The 23,852-nt window shown below is 50.6% G+C and overlaps 2 protein-coding genes across 6 annotated transcripts; both read right to left on the bottom strand.

Annotated features, from left to right (window-relative positions):
- Positions 1-1,145: 1,145 nt before the first annotated feature.
- LOC117997922 (leukocyte immunoglobulin-like receptor subfamily A member 6) lies at positions 1,146-7,216 on the bottom strand. The gene is made up of 8 exons (XM_034986472.1): positions 6,934-7,216; positions 6,742-6,777; positions 6,277-6,561; positions 5,828-6,130; positions 5,308-5,604; positions 4,799-5,101; positions 1,925-1,975; positions 1,146-1,780 (listed from the first exon to the last, which is right to left on the bottom strand). Exons 1-8 carry the CDS (start codon positions 7,034-7,036, stop codon positions 1,644-1,646), a joined length of 1,515 nt encoding a protein of 504 aa, XP_034842363.1. The 5' UTR covers positions 7,037-7,216; the 3' UTR covers positions 1,146-1,643.
- Positions 7,217-15,253: 8,037 nt separating this feature from the next.
- On the bottom strand, positions 15,254-20,722 carry LOC117997819 (leukocyte immunoglobulin-like receptor subfamily B member 3). 5 transcript variants are annotated; one of them, XM_034986258.1, is made up of 12 exons: positions 20,297-20,722; positions 20,105-20,140; positions 19,640-19,924; positions 19,191-19,493; positions 18,682-18,984; positions 18,236-18,373; positions 17,431-17,547; positions 17,057-17,099; positions 16,940-16,977; positions 16,704-16,756; positions 15,782-15,946; positions 15,254-15,705 (listed from the first exon to the last, which is right to left on the bottom strand). In XM_034986258.1, exons 1-12 carry the CDS (start codon positions 20,328-20,330, stop codon positions 15,556-15,558), a joined length of 1,665 nt encoding a protein of 554 aa, XP_034842149.1. In that variant the 5' UTR covers positions 20,331-20,722; the 3' UTR covers positions 15,254-15,555. The 5 variants fall into 5 exon arrangements, with proteins under 5 accessions (XP_034842149.1, XP_034842150.1, XP_034842151.1 ...); XM_034986259.1 differs by having other exon boundaries at positions 15,782-15,943; XM_034986260.1 differs by having other exon boundaries at positions 15,902-15,946; positions 20,297-20,415.
- Between the last annotated feature and the right edge of the window lie 3,130 nt (positions 20,723-23,852).

Below are 23,852 nucleotides of genomic sequence, written 5' to 3'. Positions count from 1 at the left end.
TTCCCTGGAGAAAGAGCTCTTTCGGGCTGGGCAGGAGCCCTGGCACTGCATAATGCTGGCCCAAGGGATGGGCAGATGCTAGCAAATGACGGTGTCTTCCTTCCTTTCTTGTGAGACTAGTCTCAGTCTTTCTGTCTCCCAGAGCTGTTTTTGTTCATGGATAGCTATCCAATCCTCCATCTTTGTCAGGAGATGGGGACGCTGGGCTCTCCTACCTCACCATTTTCCCGCCATCTCCCGCAATCCCAAGGCATTCATTGTGGAAATGTGGATGAGATTGGTAATGTCCTCCTGAGGTTTATGTGGGAACTAAATTATCTGTTGCACTTCAAACAAAATTGCATGTCACCTTGTTATCTGAAGGGTATGGAACAGCTTGTAGAGAATTGTCTATGGGGCTACTGTGAGACTCAGCAGCACTGTGACCCAGGTGTGGTCCCTACAGTACTTGAAGTCACAGGGGGTAGATGGGCTTCATATGGAGGCACAGGCCCCTGTCCAGCCTGAGGACAAAGCACAGAGTGGAAGAGTGGTTCATGGTGCCCCCTGACCTGGCATCTCCACTCCCCAGGGGCACTTTTTGTTGGGGGCATTTGCAACACCCACAGTCATTGCTTGGGGCTTGCTGTCTTATTCTGGGATCTCATAGAGCCTATTTATCCTGGAGCTCAGAACATCCCTCTTTCTGCAAGCGTGGAGGGTCGTATGCTCATTGCCATGGAAATGGGCTAGCATATCTAGGATCCTGGTGCATGGTGAGCCCTGGAGGAAATGGGGGTCCTTCTTCAAGGGCCCCACTTTTTTCTCTCTGCAGGGAGCTGGAAAATACCAGGATCATTAAAATGGAAGGAGGCACATGTGCACGTTGGGGTCACCAGTGAGGTGCATTCACAGGGGGATCACACTCACTTCTGAATAACGCTGTATCCATGACTCCCACCTGGGCACACGGTGCATTCACATGGCATCTTGAAATAGGCAAATGCCATGAATCAAAACTTTTTTAAAAAACCATTTATATCTTGGAGTCAGTGTAGTAGCTCACCACCAGGCTTCACTTCAACACCCCTGAGCTCCCTCAAAGTGATGGTATTTCTGGAAAACTCTACCAGATGTCATCAGATGAGGAGAGAAGACCTCCACGATTCCAGAGAGGGTTTAGGGCAAGGGTTTGGATTCATGTGTTCCAAAGTGGACCTGATTTTCACGCATCTATTTACTTACGAAAACAGATTTTGTGTTTTGGGCTGAAGGGATGGAGGTGCACATCAGGGAATGAGGAAATGGCAAGTAAAGGAAAATGTATCCCATGAAAGTGGACCAGAGCTGCTGCTGTAGGAAGGTATGAACCCAACCCTGCCGTGTGGGACGAACCCTCAAGTCACAGGGATGAGGAAAGACGGGGGGCAGTCAAGGATGTCCAACAATGGCAGGAGGGAAAGCACCACAGTTCATGGGGGACGAGTCCTGGACTGAGAACAGCCCAGACATTTCCTGGCATCTAAACCATGTTTCCCCTGGATGTTCTCAGCAGGCAGATCAGCCAGCATGAGCTGCAGGCTTTCTTCCAGACCCCCTTGGGCAGATTAGATTGATGTCCAAAGGTCTGCCAGAGGGAATGGTGGGTTGGCTCCCCCTTGTGTTTAGCTCCTGGCTGCACCTGGGGTCCTTGCCTGGCTGTGCTGAGCCTCGAGTAGCAGAATCCCGAGGACCACCAGGATCAAGGCAGCCACGCCCATTCGGATCAGATTCTCCACCGTGTAATCCCTGCGATCTGAGGCTAAGAATGAGGACAGAGAGGGTGCAGAGGTCAGTGTGGACCCAAATGAGCCCGGATGCTGGATGTCGACCCAGGGCACCCGCCTCCCCCTGACAGGACACCCCCTCCATCCCAGCCCCATCACTGAGACATTCTTCTACTTACCACTGCTGGGGTCTGAATTGTTTTGGGGTGGGCTCACGGTGTCAGCTGTTCCTGCAGGGAAGATGGAAGCAGATGGAAGGAGCTGGAGACCCCCGTCCAGCCTGCCCTCTGCTCTGTGTTCTATATCCCTCAACCTGTCACTATGTAGTTTTTGTACAGTTCCTGAACTAACCCTTCTCTGCACTAGCAGGGGTTCCTCTGCTCTCCTCACTGGATTCCTTCAGCCTCCTTGTTTTCCTTGATTTCAGACTTGACTTCTGAGTCATTCTGGGTAGATTCTGACTGTGCCCCAGGAGCTCAGGATTGCAGAGAAAAATGGGCTCCCCACACAGAAATCATCATGTCCTTGTATGTTCTCTGTTCAGTCTGGGACACAAACCTCCTGTGCTCATGTCCCTGCAGATGAGAGTTCCCACTCATTCAGTAGCTGAGGACCCAGCGTCCATGGACGAGGGGATGTGTCAGGAGCACAGAGGGGCCAATGTCTGGGGCAGGGTCCCCTTCGCTCCATATCAACCAGCTCCCATTCTTCAGGGTCTGCATTTTAATCTGTACCTAGAGTATTCATCCTTGGATATGTTCATTAATTCATTCTTCATATAGTTAGAAATATCTGCACTGGTAGATACATAGATGATAGATGATAGCTAGATAAATAGATAGATAGATAGATAGATAGATAGATAGATAGATAGATAGATAGATCTGTATACACACATCTACATCTAACACATTAATATGTATCTCCTAAAGATGTTCAGTCATTGGGTCATATGAACATCATTATTCCTTGCTTGCAGTGTGGATCTAGACAGGAAGACCAGTTACAAACATGTGAAAAGCTATGGGATGAAGATTATGGGCATGAGGATGAATGGCTTCAGATAGATATACATGGATTACACATATATGTGCTTTACACTCATAGATTATATGTATGGATTTTTATAACCATGTCTATTTGTATAATAGCAGATATAATATAAATACATAATCAAGTGTATATGTATGGATATCTATCTACATCTTCCTGTGTAGAGAGAGAGACAGACGCAGAGAGAGGTACAGTCTGTCTGTTCCTCAACAGGAGGGCACTCGAGTCTGTGGCGTGTGGGGGTGGGCAGGGGACAGGAGGGTCTGGACTCAGGCTTTGGGGAATTGGAGGCAGGTCAGGGACATGTGCCCAGGAGGAGTCTCCATCCTCATCTCACTGTTTGGGGACAAACTCTAGAAATCAGGTGAGGTTTCAAGTAGGGATAGTTAATCGTTTTATTTGCACTGAAAAGACAACCTCTGTCCCCACTATATCACAGGCCAGACCTGAGGAAGTCCCTACGTGTGGATTTCAAACCTCCAGGAAAGGAGAGAGTCGGTGGAATTTACTATGGAGGGAACACACAAACTAGGAAATCATTAACATCTCAACCTAGTCTTCAGATGAAAAGAAAATAGTAAAAAAAAAAAGGAAAAACAAAATATGGACCAATCCTAATTATCAAGATTCATACAAATGGTCAAGGTAATATTAGCTTATACAATTCAGAAAATACTAGTGAACAGTAAACGTTATGCAGTTGGGTTAACACCCAAATGTTTGAAACCAGGAAGCCTTTGTAAAGAGCCTCATGTGGCTAAAAATCAAAGAGAAAACATAGTTGTTCAGGAGACGTACATCTTTCAGGAAAAGATCACATTTTTAATGAAACCCTAATAAAGCAGGAAAATGGATTGAAACGGATAGGTCAGCGGTGCTTTCAAAATAAAAATAGATTTTTAATGAACTTGCTTTAAAATAAATTTGGGGTATAAATCAAGCTGTTTCCCTGACGTGAATCTTGTGACCATTTTCCCCGTCCTTTGAAATGAGAAACACAGGTGTGCATTTTGGAAACAAGAAAGTGAAATTTCCATGTGTAATTTCGAGCAGCGCATTGAGAAATAGTTGAAAGGAAAAGAGTGTAGTGAGTTCACAGCACATAAAAATATGCCCACACCCATAGCTCTCTCAGGCGTAGGGAACTATTATTCGGACAACTGACATATATGGTATTAAAGTAGCTAAGAAGTTCATAGAACAGGCTGCGAACTGACACCACTTCTACGGAAAACGTTGAAAGGCTGTGAAGTTCATGCAAGTGATGAATCGCTGACTTTTATGCAGGAAATAAGTAAATAAATGGGACTCGTTGAAAATGTGCTAAGACTCGGTAGTGCCCAGAAGTTCTTCCCCACAAGGAATGTGTGAATCGGATGTGACCCGATGCACACAGAAGGATGACTTGTTTCTGAGGCTGCATCCCTGTCACCTGAGTTCCCTTTGTCACCATGTCTGCAGGTGCTGCTCTAGAAGGTGTGAGAAGCAGGCGCAGGGACCTGGACAAGCGTCCACACCCAATGCCCAGGGGACAGCAGCTGCACGTGGGCACATGGTGCAGCGTCCCTGGGGACTCCCGTGAGCCGGGCACGGCCCCTCCTCAGTCTCAGGTGTGCACTGAGGGGCATGGAGGCCCCCAGGTGAGCACAGGGGGCAGCAGAGTGGCGCCTGCAGGCGGGGAGGCTTCTCTCTAGGAGAGTGTCCCGTGGGGCTGACACCACGGCTCTGATTCTGATATGGAGGGGACAGGAGGTGAGTGGGAGGCCTCTGTCTACTCACGATCGTCCTCACTCCCCCACCCCTCATGCAGGCCCCTACTCCTTACCTCTGCTGGGACTGCAGCATAGGGCAGCCCCGGTGGGTCTTTCCAGTCTCCCCTGGGATGGACCCTCCTCCGTGGAGCCCCCGTGACGCCCACATTTGCTACCGTGTCAGGCTTTCCTGAAACGTGCATCTTGAGCTGACAGAGCTCATAAAGGTCAGGTTCAGGGGCCCCTCACCTGAGACCAGGAGCTCCAGGGGGTCACTGGGCTGGGACAACAGGTAGGGGGAGGCGCTGGATGAGCCGTAGCACCTGTAGGTCCCCCCGTGGGCTGAGGTCACAGGACTCATGGAGAATTCAGCCTGGCGCTGCCCAGCTCGGCGCTTTGATCTAAGACGCAGGGGGGGATCGGCTGCCCCCTCCTTGGACAGAAGGAAAGTGTCCTCAGAGCTCCATGACTGACACAGCAGGGTCACATCCTCTCCTGAGGTCACCGTGGGTCCCGGCTGCACTGAGAGGGAGGGTGTGTAGGGGAGCTGTCCTAGAGAGAGGAAGGGCAGGTGAGGGGCTGTCCAGCCCTTGCTCTGAACTGAGACTGTCTGTGTCCTCTGAGTCTCTCCCTTCCCCGTCCCCTGTCTCTCTCCCTCCCTGGGGACCCCACACCCCTGGTCCCACCACCACCACCTGGGGCCCCCTGGCAGGACCTGTGCAGAGTCTGGGGTCCTGACTGACCCCGTCGCATCTCACCTGCGACCAGGATGTCCAGGGGGTCACTGGGGGCCGACCACTCGGAGGAGAGCTTGCGTCCACCATAGCATGTATACCGGCCCCCGAGGGAGGGTCTCACAGGGCCCAGGTAGAAGTCTGCCCCAGAGAGCCCAGCCTGGGGCTGTCGGCCAAGAAGCTGGGGAGGGTCCCGTGCGCCCTCCTTGGACAGAGCGAATCTGTCGTAGCCGACATCAGAGCGACACTGGAGGGTCAGGCTCTGTCCAGAGGTCACGACAGGGCCCTGCTGGGTCAGGAGGGAGGGCTTCCCCAATGCACCTGGGAGAGACCAGCCGTGGATTGCAGGGGCTGATGCTCCCCAAACCTCCCTTCTCCCATCCTGACCCCCGTCTCACTGTCCATCACCCTCTGTGACTCTGACCTGTGAGCCCCTGTTGTCCCCTCACCCCACCCTCTCATCTGGGGCTCCCCTGGGAGCGGAGCCCCCATAACCTGTCTGGTGCCTCAAAACAGGGATGGGGCAACAATCAGACTCCCTCACCTGAGACCAGCAGCTTCAGGGGGTCACTGGGGTACGACCACACCTGAGGGTTGTTGTTGTAATAACCATAGCATCTGAACGTCCACCTGGGGCTGGGGGTCACGGGGCCCACAGGGAACAGGGCCTGGAACCCCCCACTGGGGGCTCGCTGGGAGTCCAGGGTCCAGGAGGGCTGGCGTTCTCCTTCCTTCATCAGGACGAACCTGTTGAGTCCCAACCATGAGCCACACTGGAAGGTCACGTACCCTCCTGAGGTCACGACAAGGCTGGGCAGGGCTGAGAGGCTGGGTTTGCCATGCAATCCTAGGAGAGGAGGAGGGGATGGTGTTAAATGGGGCTCAGATCCCCCACATTATCCCCAGGGCTGGGCTGTGAGAGGGAGACACCCTGAGAGCAGACCCCCTTCCTGAGGGCACAGCCTGGGACTGGGACCCTGAGTGGGCTCGCACCTGTCACCACCAGCTCCAGGGGGTCACTGGGCTCTGACCAGCCAGTGGGACTGCGATAGTTACAGAGATATCGTCCTGCAACTACATCTGTCATGTGTTTGATGGAGAACTTGGCCTTGTCCTTGGGCTCCAGTGGCTTCTGACTGTCCCAGGTCACCGAGTTTCCCTCTTTTTGCAGGAGGTACTCCTGGGCCTCCAGACTCCCCTGACACCAGATGGTCACAGGAGTCCCCCGGGGGATCACAGAGCCTGGCTCAGCCCAGATGGTGGGTTTGGGGAGGGTCCCTGGAAGGAAACGGAGGCTGGGACACAAGACCTTCCCCACCCCCAGGTCCCAGCTCTGCCCCAAACCCCAGACGTCCCCCTCTGTCAGCCCGGAACTGCTGTTCTCCATCCCCTCTGCCTGGTGGGTGACCCCTGTCCCCAGTGAAGAGGTGGGACTGGGACCCCTGGGGACAGACTCACCTGCCTGCGCTCGGGTCCTGGGGCCCACACTCAGCCCTGGAAGAGAGTTCCTGTGAGAGGTTTGCCCCGAATCCTGAGCAGAACCCCTCCTCCCGTGAGCCTCCTGAGTCTGGGGTCTCTGACAGACCAGGGCCTGGCTGTGGGGCGGGTCCCTCCCAGAATAGGGCGTCCTCTCCCCTCCTCAGATCTCACCGAGACAGAGCAGGGCCGTCAGGGTGGGGGTCATGGCGTCTCCTCTCTCTGGTTCCGGCTGTGCAGAAGGAGGGAGCAAGGCGCCCACAGGACGGACAGACATACAGGGTGTGGCCACGCGGAGGCCGGTCCTGTCCGTCACGGGATTGTCACGTCAGCAGCCCCACAGGAAGGAGAACAGCCCCTCTCCAGGACCTAGCCTGACTCTGGTGTCCATGATGGTGCAGCAAGTGGACCCCGAGGCTTCCTGAGATGCCCCATCCAGGTGAGGAGACCAGGCATGTCCTTCCCTCCCAGAGCCTCCTCCCTGGGTCTCCTTCATCCTCAGCACATCCCTGGGGTCCTCACCGTGGACGGGGTCCCCAGGCCCAGAGATGCTGCAGGGGGTGGGGGTTCCTGATGTGTTGGGGAGCTCACGTCAGCACAGACACACGTGTGACATCTCTGCTCGGCTCAGGTCGAGGTCATGGTGGCAATGGCCCCAGAGGAGAAATACAGGCAAATAGGGAAGGAAACACAGCTCCTCTCCTGGCTCTGGAGCGTGGGCTTTCTTTTGTCACAGGCTCCATGAGGCTTTCTATCACTTCTCTATTTTCTTGTGACACCGTCCACACCCCAGTCATGGGAACACGCCTGTGTGAGTCCCTCCTGTCTCCTCGGTGCCCCTTGTTCCAGGGGCAGAGCCGTCCTCCCCACATTGGGGTCTTGCCAGTAAGCTGTAGGGGACAATACATGGGTGAGTGCTGTGATATGGGAGACAAAGCTGATTCTAATGTAAATACTACTCCAGCATCCACTGCCCGGGTGACCTTGAGCACAGTGACCTGTCCTATAGCATGCTATCCTGAACCCCATTCCTCAAAGTGGTTGTGGGGTCAGTGGGACCTGGAACATGGGTGGGATCAATCTTGTTAGTTTCCCGACCTGATTAAGAGTGGTGTGGTTGAGACACCAGAGGCCATGTGTCAGATCCCACAGTGAGGGTGGACCAGTGATGCACATGTCCTCGAGAGACCCCATGTGCTCTTAACCCTGAGAAATGCTATTTATATTATTTCTGAAATTGTTGGCAACAGCCTATTGCAGGAAAGAAAACAAAAATTCCTGGAATTGAGAGGAACTACAATAGAACAGAGGCCGAAGCTGAGTGACCACCAGCGCCTGGGGTCAAGTTGGGGGTGTTCAAATTTGATTTCAGCCTCTGTGCGGTCAGGCGGGTGGCCAGATCCTCACAGGCAGGAAATGCATACAGTTTCTGGGTGACTGTGGAAGTGACATGACCCCTCCACCATTGCAGGGTGGGCACTGGCATGCCTCTGCCCACTGACCCAGCCCGGAGGTCAGCACTGAGCCATGTCCCCTTTGTGTGTGTGTAGTGGTTATGTCCAGTGGACCCCCGCACTGGCATCTGTCCATGTGAGAGTGTGTGGCTCCCGTGGGAGCCATACCTGCTGGACACATCCCTGCTCAGGTGCTGATTTGGGAGAGTGGACGCCAGGGGTCAGTGGGGCTGTGAACATCCACCCCTTTCAGTCCAGGCTTCAGGACAGCCCTGTGAGCTACTGTGTCTGGAACTCAGGTGTGTGGGCGGTGAGTGTCCAACAGGAATGGACATCAGAGGCTGATCCCAATGTGATAAGGAGTGCTATGGAAGACTGTGTGCAGAGTCATCAATGATAGCCCAGGATGTGGAACAGCAGGAATATGGGAAACTCATTTTACAGTAAGCACGTGAAATATCTGAAAAGTGGAAAAGAACATGGAATGTTCGATGCCATGACAGAAGTTATATTATGGAAGAAGATAAAAATCTAGAAATGAATTAGTCAAATACTCTGGAGGTAAAAAAGGAAAAACTTAGCGAACGTAAGTACTATATACTGGATAACTGAACATAATAAAAAATATAAATAAATAAATACTTGATATAACAGATGCAACTACTTGTTCCATCCATGATAAGACACAGCCGAAGAGCAGAACATGAAATTGGAAGACAACGCTGAGGACGCTTTGTTGGATGCAAAACAGACAGACTGAAATGAGAGCATGCAGATACCCAGGGAACATGGAGGCCAGTGGGTTCTGTGAGTTCTGGAAGGAGAGCAGTGAGAAGGGTGACAGGCAAATAGTCCCAGTGGCCAATAGCCAGGTGTTTTACAGAGGCGGAGACAGAACAGGCAGGTGCTGGTATGCTCAGATGTGTCCATGAAATCTGTGTCTCCATATCTCATGGTGGAGTGAAGGAAGTTGATGGGAGCTTACTTTTGAGCAGAAGAAAAATGCAGAGAGATTTGGGGAAAACACCTGTAAGGAATGATGAGTGAGGAATGCTTTACTCACCCATGGGATCGTGAAGGGAAAAAGGTGAAAGGGTCAGCAGAGCACACATCCCCAATTCCCTTCTTGGGAAGCCAGAAGGAGGGTCACGTTGGTGGGTGAGTCAGTGAAGTTTTTGACTCTTGGTTTCAGCTCGGGTCATGATGTCAGGGTCTTGCGATTGAGCCCTGTGTTGGGGACCATGCTCAGAGGGGAGTCAGGTTGAGATTCTCTCCCTCTCCCTCTGCTTCACCATTGGCCCCTCCCCCTACTCTCTATCTCTCTCAAATAAATAAAATAAATGTTTAAAATAGAAGGAGGGGCACATGAGTGGTTCAGTCGGCTAAGCACCTGACTCTTGATTTCAGCTCAAGTCTGGATCTCAGGCCTGTGATTTCAGGCCCTGTGTTGGGCTCCATGCTATGTCTGGAGCCTACTTAGAAAAGAAAGGGAAAAAATATAATAGAAGGAGGCATACGTGCACGCTGGGGTCACCAGTGAGGTGTGCCAGAAGCTGGATCACACTCACATGTGAAAGACAGTGTATCCCTGACTCCCACCTCAGCACACAGAGCATTCACACAGGTTTTTTATATTGGCCATGACGGGCACATTTACACCAAAGAAACAGGCAAATGCCACGAAGGACAGCTTTTTAAAAACCGATTATTTCTTAGAGTCAGTGTAGCAGCTCACCACCTGGCTGTCACTTCAAACACCCCCTGAGCTCCCTCAAACTGATGGTATTTCTGGAAAACTCTACCAGGTATCACTGGATGAGGAGAGAAGGGCTCAATGAGTCCAGAGAGGGTTTAGGGAATTGTTTTCCATCATCTATTTCCAAGTAGACCCTATTTTTACCCCATCTATTCAAAACCAGATTCTGTGTTCTATAAGGAACAGAAGTATACTTCAAAGAATGTGGTTAATAAAAATGAAGGAGAATGTATATATATATAGATATATATATATTCCTCCTCACTCATCCCTCCTGGAGTCTGACTTGTTTTGTGATGGTCTGAGGTTATCAGCTACACCTGAGAGTCAAAAATAGAGCCTGTGATTGAGGAGACCTAGGAATGCTTAAGTATTCCCTTCCCTCATCTCTAGGGAGTTCCTGAAACTAGCTAATGTCATCTCAATCCCTTGAGGTGAGCATCTCTAGAGTCTCACCTTCCATCTAATTAGGAGGCAAAAATAAACATGTGAGGCTTCATTTTGTCCTGAGAATCAGGAACATGAGGAGTGAAAGGCAGGGTCTATCTTTTTATCCCTGCACATCAGCCAGCTTCTTCTGGCCCCTGACTTGGGATTATATATTTCCATAGCACTTTCTATTCTTCAATCTAGCAATCTATGTTTAAGAATGACATGGTGGGATCTCTGCAACCCACCATGCAAACTGTCTAGGAGGAAGGATTACCAAAGGTAACATAAGCTCCAATTACTCATTCAGTTTGCCATCTAGATAGAGTGATTGATAAGAAATGAACAAGAAGATTTGTACCATACACTCTTGGAGAAGGAGGAAGCTGTGTTAAAAGGGGCCATTGTCGCAAATGCTCCAGATGTGGGCTGTGAGCAAGAGGTCTTCCTGATGTCACACTCTGTTCCCTTCTGCTTGGAGAAGGGTTCCCGGGCAGGAGGGGCCAGTTCCTGCTCTCACCTGTCACCACCAGGGCCAGGAGGTCACTCCGCTGTGACCAGCTCTTCCCTCTCTGATATGCACACCGGTATCGCCCTGAACTGTGTGAGCTCATAGATGCAAAGGAGAAACTGACCCTATCGCTGGAATCCTCTGAGGTCTTCATGGACAAGGATTCATAGACCCTCTCTTTATACAGATAGTAGACATCAGCCCGCAGAGACGCCTGACACCAGATGGTCACAGGGCTCCCCTTGGTGACCATGGGGCCAGGATCAGCCCAGATGGAGGGTTTGGGGAGGGTCCCTGGAAAGGAATCAGATGGAGACTTGCAAGGGTGCCCTTCTCTCCTCATTTTCCCACCTGTCACCCCCAAGGCCCCTCCCACACTGGTCACCATCAGCCCTGACCCTCTGTGACCCCAAATGCCCAGGGGGTTGTTGGGCAGAAGTAGGATTTCTGGGGAGGACTCACCCACCTGTGCCCAGTCCCACAGGGTCTGACACACCATGAAAGTGTCTTAGGTACAATACATATAACAACTTCAATGTAAAGGGGTGAGGACACAGTCATTTATATGTTTATAAGGTTCCCACATTTTATTGAAGAGGTAAAATACTAATTCTAACTTGACTGTTAGGTATGTATATGATAATATCTAGACAGCCACTTAAACAGCAACCAAAAGGTATAGTTAAAACTGCAATAAGGACATTAAATCGTAATATGAAACATATTTCTTAAAGCCAAGAAAAGGAGGAAAACGGAAATAGAAGAGCGAACAAAAGAGCAGACAAACAAAAATAAAATAATGAATCTAATAATCTTATCAGTAGTTACATTATATGTAAATGGTGTAAACACTTTATTTTTTTTAAGATTTTATTTATTTATTTGTCAGAGAGAGATTGACAGGACCTGGTGGCAAAGGCCCATGGGAGTGATTATGTAATGGGTAGGGACTTTCTGTTGTGGTAATAAGAATGTTCTAGAAATGGGGGCGCCTGGGTGGCTCAGTCGTTAAGCGTCTGCCTTTGGCTCAGGTCATGATCCCGGGGTCCTGGGATCGAGCCCCATATCGGGCTCCCTGCTCGGCAGGAAGCCTGCTTCTCCCTCTCCCACTCCCCCTGCTCGTGTTCCCTCTCTCGCTGTGTCTCTCTCTGTCAAATAAGTAAATAAAATCTTTAAAAAAAAAAAAAGAATGTTCTAGAAATGGATAGTGATGATGATTGTCTAACATGGTACATGTACTTCATGCTGCTGAATTATATACATCTGCAATGGTTAAAACGGTAAATTTTATGTAATGTATATTCAACCACATTAAAAAAAGTAGAACAAAAAACGTGCTATACAAACACTAATCAAAAGAAAATTTAAGTCATTGAATTAGCTTCCAAGTCCTGCTGTCACAAATGACCACAAACTTGGTGTCTTAAAACACACAAATTTATTATCTTACAATTCTGGATGTCAGAAGTACAAATACAATCTCATGGGTGTAAAGTCAAGGAATAGGAGACATTCACTTGCTTCATCTTCATTCAAACCAGAATTCTGAATGCAATTGACTTCTAAATATTGACCATGTATCCCATAAATTTGGAAAACTCCTTTTTATTTGGGGTAATACATATTTATACTATTTTTTTATTTTCTATGCACACAACTGTGTAATCTCAGAGCAATACAAGTATTATTCTTATCCATTTCCATGCTTATTGTTTTGTTTTGCTTCTTTTAATTGGTTGGTACTTCCAATTAAATGAACTGAATGCTGCGCTGAATACAAGCGGTCATAAGAAACATACTTGGATCGTCCCCATCACAGAGAAAAGGACTTCAAGTTCTCACCTTCAAAGATGATGTCCAGGTGCTGATTGATAACCATGCTTTCATAAATTGTAAGAAACACCTTTTTATTTTGGACAAGTTTTTGTTTTCATTATGAATTGTTGGTGTGTTTTATCAAAAGCTTTGTGTGCATCTGTTGAGATTATTTCTTAATTTTTAAATTTTTAAAAAAAAATTTTATTATTATGTTCAATTAGCCAACATATAGCACATCATTTTTAGATTTTTAATTAAATTATAGTTAACATATGATATGAGTTCCAGGTGTCCAACATAGTGAGTTAACAATTATATACATTATGCAATGCTCACTATAAGAAATGCAATTATCATGTGTCACACAAAAAATTATTACAATATTACTGATTATATTCCCTAAACTGTATTTTTCATCCCCAGGGCTTGTTTATTATGTAACTGGAAGTTTGTAACTCTTAATCCCCTTCACCTGTTTCAACCATCTTCCCATCCCCCTCTCCTCTGGTTTGTGAGATGGTTATTTTTACAAATTCTGTTAATGTATCAGATTACATTGACTGAGTTTTAAAATTTTAAGCTACTCTGTTCCTCCCCTCCCCCCCAAAATCCAGTGTGGTCATGATGTGGAGTCTTTTTTAACTATTGCTGAATCTTATTTGTGAACATTCTGTTTAGAGATTTACATCGAAATTTATGTGAGACGTCTTTATGTGCCTTTTTCATTCTGTAATGACCTTGCCAGGTTTTGGTGTCAATAGTTTCCTGGCCTAATCCAATATTGCTCCTTCCCTTTTTATTCTCAGGAAAGGTTTGTGTGATTTTGGTGTGTGTATATGCTTGTGTGTGTTTCCTGAGGGCATAAGTGTTTGGAGGAAATTCCCAATGAAGCCTCCTCAACAGACACATTTCTTTATTACAGAATGATTATACCATGGCCTTAGCTCACACTTCCATCCCATAACATAGTTGCCTTTCTTGCATGTGTTGAGAACATTTAGATCTACTCTCTTTGCAACATTCAAGAATATGATACAATGTGATGAGCTGTGGTCATCATGCTGTACATCAGATCCCCAGAACTCGTGGTCTTATAACTAAGAAGTTGTTTATCTTCTAGCTATAATCTTGACCAACACCTCCCCATTTCCACACCCCAGCCCTGGAAGCCACACAGTCTGCTCTCCGTTTCTCTCAGTTTCCACATACTTCATTTGGGGGGTGGGTTTTTTAAAAAATTTGATTATCCAACATATAGTACATCACTAGTTTCTGCTGTAGTGTTCAGTGATTCATTAGTTACAATAACACCCAGTGCTCATCACATCACTTGCCCTCCTTAATGCCCATCACACAGTTACCCCATCTCCCCACCCCCTCCCTTCTGTAACCCTCAGTTTGTTTCCCGGTATCCGGAGTCTCTCATGGTTTTTCTCCCTCTCTGATTTCTTCCCATTCGGTTTTCCCTCCCTTCCCTTCTGGTCCTCTGTGCTATTGCTTACGTTCCACATATGAGTGAAACCATATGATAATTGTCTTTCCCTGCTTGACTTATTTCACTTAGCATCATCCCCTCCAGTCCCATCCATGTTGATGTAAAAGTTGGGTATTCATCCTTTCTGATGGCTGAGTACTATTCCATTGTATATATGGACCACATCTTCTTATCCATTCATCCGTTGAAGGGCATCTCGGCTCATTCCACAGTTTGGCTATTGCGGACGTTGCTGCTATGAACATTGGGGTGCATATGGCCCTTCTTTTAACTACATCTGTGTCTTTGGGGTAAATACCCAGTAGTGCAATTGCTGGCTCATAGGTTTTTGATCACAGAGTCAATGCATTTAATGTATACATAGGGTGATACATATTTTCTACTTCTTCATCATTTTGTAACTTGTATTTTTGAGGATTTTGTCAGTTACTTATGTATCTGCTTAAAATGATTCATAATGTTCTATTATTGATTTAAATTGTGTAGGATGGGATGCTGTCCTGATAATGGTGATGTGTACCTTCTCTCTCTCTCACCTGGCTATTGTGGCTAGGATTTATAACCGTTGTTTACAAAAATGAACACTTTGGCTTTATTGATTTTTCTCTATTTTTTGTTTGTCCTCTCTAGTAGCTATTCTTGTCATTATTATTTTCCTCCTACCTTCATTTGGAATAATTTGCTATTCTTTTTCTTTCTTCCTTCCTTTTTAAAAAAGATTTTATTCATTTATTTGACAGAGAGCGAGCGAGAGAGCGAGAGAGGGAACACAAGCAGGGGGAGTGGGAGAGGGAGATGCAGGCTTCCTGCTGAGCAGGGAGCCCAATGTGGGGCTAGATCCCAGGACCCTGGGATCATGACCTGAGCTGCCTAATGACTGAGCCACCCAGGCACCCCTACTATTCTTTTTCTATAGTCTCGATATAATAGGTTATATCATTAATTATTTTAGGCTGTTTTCTGTTCTAATATATTAGTTCTTGGTTCTTAATTTTCCCATTTCATAGATTTGATGTATAACATTTATATTACCCTTGTATATGTATCTGATGTATATATGTATAAACATTTTCTCATTTTCATTTTGGTTTTCTCATTTCATTCCTGAATTATTGAGAAGTCCATTGCTTTGATTTCCAAAGTGTAGGGATATTACTATCTTTGATGGCAGAATCAGGCGACTCCCGGAGGGTCCCGGGAGTTCCTACTGGTCTGCGTGAGGAGTCCAGGTTGGCTGGGGTCATTAGGTGGCACCCACTGTGGGCAGCTCCTGTGCCTTCCAGGGTCTTTGCGGTCCCCTTCCCTGGAGTGTGGGGTCTGGGTCCTTCCTGGGCTAGTGGATGGCCAGAGCAGCATACATGCTGGGCTCTGCTGGGAGCTCCCCTGATGGGGAGGGAGGGGATGCACTTGTCTCTCGTCGGAGGGTCAAGCGGTTCAGCTGGGCGTAGGTCACGTCCTGGGGGGCGCCAGATGCAGCAGTCTCCTGTGGGGGAGAGAAAGAGGGGAGGTGCATGGTTGGGGTGGGGGGAGCCTGGGGACTCAGAGAAGAAGGGACCCACCTGACAGTCTGTCTGCCTGTCTTCCTCTGCTTGTCTGTCCTCCGAGTCCAGCAATCCCCCCGACACAGGGGAAGGAGAAGGGGCCAGTCCCTGCCTGAGTCTTGATCTTGAGTGGCTCACCTGGGCATATGTCGATCTCTGGGGGTCTTCATCCTGTGTGTTCTGCTGCAGACAGACAGTGAGGGGGAGGTTTGTCTCCTTGATTCCAATCGACCGCCTCAGACCCTTTTCCACACTGTTGCCAGAGTGATGCTTTCCAACTTTCAGGCAGATTAGGTCACTTTCCTGGTGGACTCTCCAGGGGCTTCCTGAGCCTTGGGACATGCAATGCTTTCTATGGCTCTGATTCTGTTCCTGACACTGTTTCTTGCTCATTTGGTTCCAGCCACATAGCCTCTGTTCCTTCAAAACATGCTGCTGCCTCAGGACCTTTGCACCTGCTACCCCCTTCTCTTGTTTTATTTTCCTTGGCCACACTTTGCACTCGAGGGTGCTGCCCACCTCCTTGCATATCATCTGTCACCCACAAGGTGAGCGCATGGAGGGTGGGTCAGATTTGCCCACTGCTGTGCTTGCAGCACTAGGTGGGGCCTGGTAAATGGTGGGCTTCCTGTGCCCACTTACTGGGTGAATGAATGAAGGGGGCCTAAGACCTGTGGGTGATTCATTTCTTCATGCACCCTCTTGAGACCTGGGCATGCACCTCAACAACCAGAAGTCAGACAGCGGTCAGGGAGCCAGACAAGGGGAGCACGGAGGAGGCCCCATGCGGTCACAGCAGGCTGACCCAGAATGCCCAAGGAGGGAGAGGGCATCTGAGGGACACTGCTGAGACTGGGTGGTGTGAGGACAGAGAAGTGTCCATTGGATTAAGTTTGGCACCACGAGGGCCCTGGGGTCTGCACGAGAGTGGGGGTCTCACCCGATGGTCCAGCTCCACCCCCTCCTCAGGTTGAGTGTCTTGCACGGCAGCATCTGCTGGGGAGAATGGGGGGTAACTCTTGGCAAGGTCCCCTGAGCTTCTCAGACAGGGCAGATGTGATCCAGGAGATTCAGCAGTGGGGTGAGGTGCCAAGGTCATGCATGTGGGAATTCAGTCCTCACCCCTTACCCCCAGACCCTCCCAGCCCACCCCCAGGGCAATCCCCTTCCTCTCACAGAGGCTCTCCTCCTGGGTGGCAGCAGCTGGGCTGGAGCTGGGGAGGAGACAGGGTGTTAGGGGGCATAGAGGGGGCGGGTAGGTGGGAGTCTAGGGGGTGTGCGAGTAAGAGTTACCTGTCCTGCAGGCCTCTGTCCTTGGGCTCCGCGTCTGCAGCCCCTGCAGGACATTGGGAATCAGCCTCCCTCTGGGCTGGGAGGTTACGACCACCCCCCATGTGATTCCAGGGAAAGGAGCCCTTCACACATATTGTCTGTGTGTCTCTCCATCTCCCGAGATTGAAAAGAGGAAAAACCTTCAATTGGCACGTGGGTCCCACCTGGGTGTTTTCTTTCTAGACTCTCTGACTTGAGATTCTGCAAGTGTCTTTCCACACCAGCCTTTCCTACCTCTCCAGCTTCCCTCTCTGGCCACTGCCCTGAGCCCGCCCTCGGTCGGCCCACAGGACAGCCACCACCCCCTGGGGCCCGTCACCCCCTCCCCTTCTCACCTGGCTTCCTGCCTTCGCCCCGACGCCGGTGTCGGACCAGGAGGAGGCCGAGGAGGCCGAGCAGCAGGACGAGGGCCACCGAGACCCCGATGAGGACATACAGGTACCAGTGGGGACCTTGGGCAGGAGCCACACCATGAACGAGCCAGTGATGCCATTTAACTGAGCACCTACTGTGTGCCAGGCACCTGCTGGGCTCTGTGCATTCACCTCTGACCCTGTCAACGATCACGCAGCAGGGGATTGCCGCCCCTCCCGCCCACTCCACAGACAGGAAACTGAGGCACAGAGAGGTCATTCACATGTCTCAGGTCGCCCAGCGTGGGGGCGGCAGGGCTGGGGCTGGGACCAGGGCTGTGGGCTCCCCGTGCTCTCCTCATGCTGTCCCCTGTGGGGACACCAGCTCGAGGCTCTGGGCTCCTCACGTGGGGCACGGCCTGTCCCAGCGTCTTCTTCTGGAGCTGAGGGTCCTTCCAGATCCCCTATCACCTGAACGCCCCCAGCCATCGTCCTCCCTCCCCTCCTCCTGCAACGTCACCAGCTGCAGAGGGAAGGCCCCCGCATAGGTCATGACCTGGGGGCTTCCCCGTGAGTCCTCCTCTCCCACGGTCAGAGCCCTGGTCGGAACTGAGGGGAAATCTACTCTAGGCCACGACTCTCTCCTTTACACTTGGGGACACTGAGGCCCACACAGGAGAGGGGCACGTCCAAGCCAACGCCTGCAGAGGACCCTGAACTGAGGGTGTAACTCAGCCCCTGCTCCCCATGGGCCCTCCCACCACTCCTGACAGAGAGCCTCACTCACCCTCAGAGCCCCTGGAGCCCCGCTGTCCCCCTGGCATCTCTGAGAGACTGGAAGAAAAGCCCCTGGACAGCGGCCCCTGTGACTCACCAGCTGTTGAGCTGGGCCCTGTGGGTGAGGGGCCGGGGTCTGTAGGGGGTCCTGGGGAAAAAGACAAGAGGGGGGCTGGAGCTTCCCCTAGAGACCCTGTCTCTGCTCACACTCTTCTCCCTCATGTGCCCTGTGGCCCCCAAGGTCCCCCTCCTCCGCCTGGAGAATTCTGGTGATGGGGGCGAAGGACGAGGCAGGGGTGGGAGGGCCCTGTTTCCCTCCTGCACTGTGAGCTGTGGACCCCTCTGCTGACGCTCCCTCGGAGCCCCTCACTCCCATCCTAGACCAGAGCCCTCCTGGGCACAGGGTCCTGAAGACAATGTTGGGACACAGAGGGGACAGGATAAGGGGCCCCTCACCTGAGACCAGGAGCTCCAGGGGGTCACTGGGCTGGGACAACAGGTAGGGGGAGGCGCTGGATGAGCCGTAGCACCTGTAGGTCCCCCCGTGGGCTGAGGTCACAGGACTCATGGAGAATTCAGCCTGGCGCTGCCCAGCTCGGCGCTTTGATCTAAGACGCAGGGGGGGATCGGCTGCCCCCTCCTTGGACAGAAGGAAAGTGTCCTCAGAGCTCCATGACTGGCACAGCAGGGTCACATTCTCTCCTGAGGTCACCGTGGGTCCCGGCTGCACTGAGAGGGAGGGTGTGTAGGGGAGCTGTCCTAGAGAGAGGAAGGGCAGGTGAGGGGCTGTCCAGCCCTTGCTCTGAACTGAGACTGTCTGTGTCCTCTGAGTCTCTCCCTTCCCCGTCCCCTGTCTCTCTCCCTCCCTGGGGACCCCACACCCCTGGTCCCACCACCACCACCTGGGGCCCCCTGGCAGGACCTGTGCAGAGTCTGGGGTCCTGACTGACCCCGTCGCATCTCACCTGCGACCAGGATGTCCAGGGGGTCACTGGGGTCCGACCACACCTGAGGGTTGTTGTTGTAATAACCATAGCATATGAACGTCCACCTGGGGCTGGGGGTCACGGGGCCCACAGGGAACAGGGCCTGGGACCCCCCACTGGGGGCTCGCTGGGAGTCCAGGGTCCAGGAGGGCTGGCATTCTCCTTCCTCCATCAGAACAAACCTGTCAAATCTGAACCATGAGCCACACTGGAGGGTCACGTTCCCTCCTGAGGTCACGACAGGGCTGGGCAGGGCTGAGAGGCTGGGTTTGCCATGCGATCCTAGGAGAGGAGGAGGGGACGGTGTTAAATGGGGCTCAGATCCCCCACATTATCCCCAGGGCTGGGCTGTGAGAGGGAGACACCCTGAGAGCAGACCCCCTTCCTGAGGGCACAGCCTGGGGCTGGGACCCTGAATGGGCTCGTACCTGTCACCACCAGCTCCAGGGGGTCACTGAGTTCTGACCAGCCAGTGGGACTGTGATAGTTACAGAGATATCGTCCTGCATATACATTTGTCATGTATTTGATGGAGAACTTAGCCTTGTCCTTGGGCTCCAGTGGCTTCTGACTGTCCCAGGTCACCGAGTTTCCCTCTTTTTGCAGGCGGTACTCCTGGGCCTCCAGGCTCCCCTGACACCAGATGGTCACAGAGGTCCCCCAGGGGATCACAGAGCCTGGCTCAGCCCAGATGGTGGGTTTGGGGAGGGTCCCTGGAAGGAAACGGAGGCTGGGACACAAGACCTTCTCCACCCCCAGGCCCAGCTCTGCCCCAAACCCCCAGACGTCCCCCTCTGTCAGCCCGGAACTGCTGTTCTCCATCCCCTCTGCCTGGTGGGTGACCCCTGTCCCCAGTGAGGAGGTGGGACTGGGACCCCTGGGGACAGACTCACCTGCCTGCGCTCGGGTCCTGGGGCCCACACTCAGCCCTGGAAGAGAGTTCCTGTGAGAGGTTTGCCCCGAATCCTGAGCAGAACCCCTCCTCCCATGAGCCTCCTGAGTCTGGGGTCTCTGACAGACCAGGGCCTGGCTGTGGGGCGGGTCCCTCCCAGAATAGGGCGTCCTCTCCCCTCCTCAGATCTCACCGAGACAGAGCAGGGCCATCAGGGTGGGGGTCATGGCGTCTCCTCTCTCTGGCTCTAGCAGTGCATAGGGAGGGACCTCGGTGCCCACAGGACGGGCAGACACACAGGATGTGGGCACTTGGAGGCTGGTCCTGTCTGTCACGGGGTTGTCACATCAGCAGCCCCACAGGAAGGGGAACAGCCTAGCTGTCATTTCCCCAGGGCCGAGGTTAGGACAGGCAATGGGCTTTGCAGAGATTTCTGGCTACATCTCAGGTCTCACCTGACCCTTAAACTCTTGTCTTCCTGGCCTGATACCCCCCCTTGTGACCCAAGCTTCAACAGGTATTTATTGAATGTTTGTATTTTGTCTGGCCCAGAAATACAACGCTGGACTAGACCGATTCAAACTAGTTTTCAGAGCTCACATTAGCAAAACAAAAAACTAAAAGCAAAAAAGAAACCCTATTTAAAAAGGACTATATGGTATATTATTTTCCTGTTGTGTTCCTGCCATAGCCAATCACTACATGCTAGTGCGTTAAAGCAGCACAGATTTATTATCTTATCGTTTCAGAGAACTGAATTCCAACATGAACACCCCTGCCCGTATGCCTTGCTGCCCCCTTCCATCTCCAGAGCCAGCCTACATCGCTCCAGCTACTCTGGAGTCTCTTCTTCTTTGCCTCTGACCCCCCGGCCCCCTCCTTCACTCATAAGGACCCTTGTGATGACTCATGGCCAAGCATTCTGTCTCCACTAGAGCTCAGGAGCAACCCAGAACTCCTTCACAAAAGGAGAGTAGTTCTCTGCAGAATGGCATAGTGTGGCCCCCAAATCTTTAATATCTGTGTTGCACTTCATCTATATAGTTCCCTGCCAAAGGATGTCGACCTCATCTGCACAGAAGCTCCAAACACCATTGGATCTTTTGGGGCATACGACTCAGGCTTTCTGCAGCCTGGGCCCATTGCAAGGACTTCTCTTGTTCTGGACTCCACTCAAAACCAACAGCCTCTCGAGACACTGAGTAAGTGGGTGGAGGTAGCATGCCCAGGGAGGGGTATGTATTTTGTCTCCACATTCCAAAGCTGGTCCCCTAGGGATTGAGCTACTGTCTCATTAGTAGGAGGATCAGATGGAGCCGTGAGTCTTCACCTCGGGTGGGGTATCTCAACAGGCCTCAGGCAACTGGACTCCTAGAAATTTCACCAAGGTGGCAAGAACCTAAAATTTGGGGAGATTTATTACCCACCCTCTTACAAAACACCTAGAATAGTTGCTACTTTCTGTTTCACAGATGCAACCCACACGGTGTGTACTGGACCTGTGTGATGTCCTGTGCAATGGACGGTCACGGTCCCTGCAGCCTGGATAGTACAGGGCTGGAGATGCGCTCAGGGCTGGAGCCAGATGCACGGCTGGAGACTGGAGACTGGAGACATGCTCAGGGCTGGAGACATGCGCAGGAGTCAGATGCAGGGCTGGAGACCGATGCAGGGCTGGACACGTGTGCAGGGCTGGACACATGCGCAGGGCTGGAGTCGGACGCAGGGCTGGACACGTGACATGGACCTGAACAAATGTGGACAGGGACAGCATATGGCTGGCCCTGAGAACTAACGGCAGACTGAATCTGAAGGCCTTTATAGACAGACCCACAATAAACCCACCAATCAACAGCTGTGCACCAGGTGTCAGGGGTTACGTGGGTTTCTCTGTGGGTCTTCAGCTGGAGCAGAAGTGGAAATTGGAATCACCTGATACATAAGAACCCACTTCTCCAAGGTCTGTCTCTGTCTTCTGTGCAAACCAACTAGGCAAGTCGAGTGGAGAGTAGAAGACGTCATTGTCTCTGGATCTGAGTTCTTGGTTCTGGTATGAATCTGTGCAATCTCTCTAAGAGCGCAGAATTACTTTTGTTTCACTATTTGGTAGGGAGAGGCATTTCCAGCACCTTCCACGTGGTCTTTCCTTCACTGACTCTCTTACTCCACACGTCAGAAAACCAGTGTCCGCTGTGAGGATGTCTGTTCAGTGTAAGGATTCCAGAACTAGAGAAATAACCACAAGGGTGGGTCCAGGGAACTACTGATTAGTAGTATGCCTCCACTCTCACTGGTCCATTCAGATGTCAGTGGTTTGGGGGTATCCAGAAGTAATTGAATATTTAACAAAACAGTAAGATCAACAATGCACGTTTTAGGAAAAAAAGAAAAAATCCGCGGGAGGCAACAGGTTACTATTTTACCAATAAAGAAGGCAATGACATTGTTTTTAAATGAAGGGAGACAAAATGCTGAAAAGCCTCTGCACAGGGAACGGTGATTCTGTCCATTCTCGACTTCCTACACACTTACCAAAAACTGAATGTGCATGAGGCACAGCTCATAGATCTTCCTCCTCTCTGGAGAAACAGACTCTATTGGAAAGAACTCCTCATCCCCATTTCTCCTACTCAGAAGTTCCTACTCTGTGACTTCCCATTTCAGAGTAGATACCAGATCTGAATCTGCCTCTCTTGGTGTCCCCAATCCTATCTCTCCTGAATTCCCACCCAAGGCTCCCCTTCACCTACAGATCCAACGTAATCTCACCTGGTGTCTAGGACCTTCACGGAAGTGACTAATTGTGCATTTCAAGCTGACTTTATGCTATTTACACATTCAGTGTCTCTCTCTGCCTCATAAATAATTGTCCCTGATAGGGTAGGGGGTGTATTTGAGAATTCGTTATAATGATTCTGTAAACCAGCAAAAGGAGTTAAGCAATAAATTGCCCCATGGAATTCTAAGTCATGTCTTCTCATTGCTAAATCATGAGTGTACCTCACACCATGCTCCAGCACGTAAAGGACAATAAACGAACATTTACTCAGCAAATAACCACATTATTAATGATTGGTTAGTAATTGCTTAATTGATCACCAATGCTTAATTTAAGACTATTTATTAATGAATGGTAAATTTATAATACACCACTGAGAAAATAATTTGAGGGGAATTTTAAAGTGGAATTCAAGGCTCATTCTAAAAGTACAAAATGATATAATAAAAATATGACTCAATTTCCTCCCCTGTAGAGTAAAGCAGAGTGGGGTGGTGAGTTTTGCAATCTCGGTGACTTTCCTGCCTACCTCAGCTGTGTGGAGAAGTCCCAGGGACAGAGCCTGGAAGGCCACGCTGAGCAACAGGATGCATGAGTAGGCGTCCATTACCCTCCCATCCCAGTTGCATTTTGACACTGACATTTTACCAGAAGCAGGACGGCTACTTCCTCATTTGTCAGTCTCTGTAGTCGTTCCAAAGAAGATGTGGACTTCTCCTTTTTCAGAAGACCATTTCTACCTGTCATAAGTGCACAGTTCTGCATTTCAGGCACTGTCCAAATGTGCCATTGAGTGAAGACTGCCCCACGCCTGGTCAGAGCTGGACAGTCAGAAGATTCACGGGTCCTGCCCAGGTCACCACCTCTCCCCACACTTGGGTGGTTTGTGTGCATCTCCAGAGCTCCCTAGCTCATGGAATCCCATCCGGATTAATGAATTTTAAAACAAGTGCGTGAACAGAGACCTTGG

Source organism: Mirounga leonina, unplaced genomic scaffold, assembly GCF_011800145.1.
Source record: "Mirounga leonina isolate KUSES-001 unplaced genomic scaffold, KU_Mleo_1.0 Mir_376, whole genome shotgun sequence".
NCBI classification, from domain to species: Eukaryota; Metazoa; Chordata; class Mammalia; order Carnivora; family Phocidae; genus Mirounga; species Mirounga leonina.
The sequence above is the reverse complement of the archived record's forward strand: the minus strand, read 5'-3'. Positions and strand labels throughout refer to the sequence as shown.